The sequence below is a fragment of the Entamoeba invadens genome (genome assembly GCF_000330505.1).
Source record: "Entamoeba invadens IP1 unplaced genomic scaffold scaff_1105074726049, whole genome shotgun sequence".
Lineage (NCBI taxonomy): Eukaryota > Evosea > Mastigamoebida > Endamoebidae > Entamoeba > Entamoeba invadens.
The window spans coordinates 97,626-99,820 of record NW_004440337.1 but is presented as its reverse complement, the minus strand read 5'-3'; the positions used below and the strand labels follow the sequence as shown (position 1 = coordinate 99,820).

The 2,195-nt window shown below is 32.6% G+C and overlaps 1 protein-coding gene across 1 annotated transcript; it reads right to left on the bottom strand.

The window, feature by feature from the left end:
- EIN_350350 (hypothetical protein) lies at window positions 1-375 on the bottom strand (the record flags this gene model as incomplete). Its single annotated transcript, XM_004256388.1, has 1 exon — window positions 1-375. One exon carries the CDS (start codon window positions 373-375, stop codon window positions 1-3), a length of 375 nt encoding a protein of 124 aa, XP_004256436.1.
- Between the last annotated feature and the right edge of the window lie 1,820 nt (window positions 376-2,195).

Below are 2,195 nucleotides of genomic sequence, written 5' to 3'. Positions count from 1 at the left end.
TTATTTCTTAATCGTTGGACAAGTTTGTTTGTTATGACCATATTGTTGACACCTTCCACGTTGAGTTATTTTTGGTTTTTTATGTTCTACACTACATAATGTTGGCTTCTTAAATCTACTTTTATTTTCTACCATTTCTACAAGTCTTCTTGGTGAAGGTCCAGTCTGTTTTTGTCTCACTGGGTCTATTAAGTTTTCTCCAAACCGAAGAACGCTTCTTCTTATCGAGCTCTCTCTACGAATTGGTAAATCTGGTCCATGTGTGGCCAATATTACCGTAGTTTCAGTTTGAGTTGTGGCTCTGTTTGCATCTGATGTTTCTTGTGTGGGTGGTTTACTAATAACCATATCCACTTTCACTAACTCCTCTTCCATTTTTTTGTTTATTCTGCACCTTTCTACCAATTTCCAGAACTCGGTTAAGCGATCCGGATTTGATTTTAAAATGGGTTCTATTTCCTCAAGATTGTATTGAAGATCACTATGCGTTTTTGGATAGCAATTATTGGTTTCTTCTCTAGTCTCTTTTGTGTGGGTAGCCTTTTTAAACTCATTAGAAAGAAACACTTCTCTCCCAAAGCAAAGTCTAGACAATGGGAATTTGGTAAATTCAATGCACTTTTTGATAATGTGTATACATGGGTAATGAAACAAATTAAACAATTTACAAGTGCATGAAGTGAAGGTACATTCATTTTCATTAATATCTATTATTTTCCAATTTGAGTACAAATTACATATTTTATTTACTATATCAGAACTTATGTTAAATAAAATGTCATGTGGAATAATGTATTGTGCTACTCCAATATTGACAAACGTTTCTTTATGAGAGTTCAAATCAAATTTTCTAGCATCATTAATCACCGTTTTGACAATTTCCACAAGTATACAAACGACATTCCCGCGTTTCTGTTTTTAAAATCCGAAGTAGCCTTCTATCCTATTGGTTGTTTGAGAATTGGTGTACACAAGAACAGAAGATGGCAACCACGAGTCTTTTTCTTTAATTAAGTTTTCCAAAACTCTGATTTTATTTTTTTTTCGATTGTAGTTTTTTTGATTATTTCTTAGATCTTTAAGTTCAATCAGAGTTTCCAAAAATAACTCAACATCCGACGCTAAACAATTTCCTGTTTTTATATCACTATCTTTTATACAATCATTGATTCTTTCAACTTGTTTAGAGCTAAGTTCAAACCCCGAATGTTTCATCAATTCTAAAATGAAGTCTTTTTCGTTTAAAACACCAGCTATCATTTCTTCGAAAAGTTTTTTTATAACTGAGTTGTTCCCAAATGCTACTTGTAGATATCTTCTAATGTGTCGAATACAATGAAACACTTTAATACCGGGAAATATAGAAAGAAGAGCATTCTTTTGAGCAAGACATCTATCACAAAATGCACACTCCATTATCACCCCGTTGTTAGGTAAAAAAGAAAGAATTTTTCAAAACTTATCATCGTGCGATTTCTTAAAAGTGCAAAAATGGAATATAAGTGTTTCCATTGTGATCTCCACAGACTCCGACAACCAAAGGAAAATTAAAGTGATTTGTGAGTGCAGTGTCGTCAATAAATATCGGAGTTTCAAGTGGTTTGGAATATTTGACATTGAGAAAATAACAAGCATCAAATTGTCCTTATTGTGTTTTGATTACATGAGTTATAAATTCTTTCAAATCGACACAATAAGACAACAAAGTCTTTGCTTGATCAGCCGTTCTTGAATCATACTCATTTTGTAACACATATTTTATTCTTTTTGAATTAACAGCAATCTCACATGATGAAGCTATCTGAGCTGGCTTAAGACCCGTACGTGCCAAAACTTGCATCTTTTCAATTTTCTCTAAATCAAAAATGTATTGTGCACGTGCTGGTAAAACATCGAATGAATGGTTTTGTTGTGTTGTTGTAGAAATTGATTCAATGTATTTTCTATCTTTAGAAACGCGAATATTCATTTGACAAGTGCATCCATTAAAACAAAAACAAAATTTCTGTATGAGTTTAGTCTTATCGGTATGTTGTGATGAAAACAAAGAATACTTAACACCTCCTATCTTAATCATAGTGGCTTCTTTGACAATTGTTGTCACTTTTTCTATATCAAAAGGTGTTGAATGTATTTTTGAACATCCAAGGTGGTGTCGGGTTACTAAAAGAAGGTTCACTTTCTTCCATTGTGTT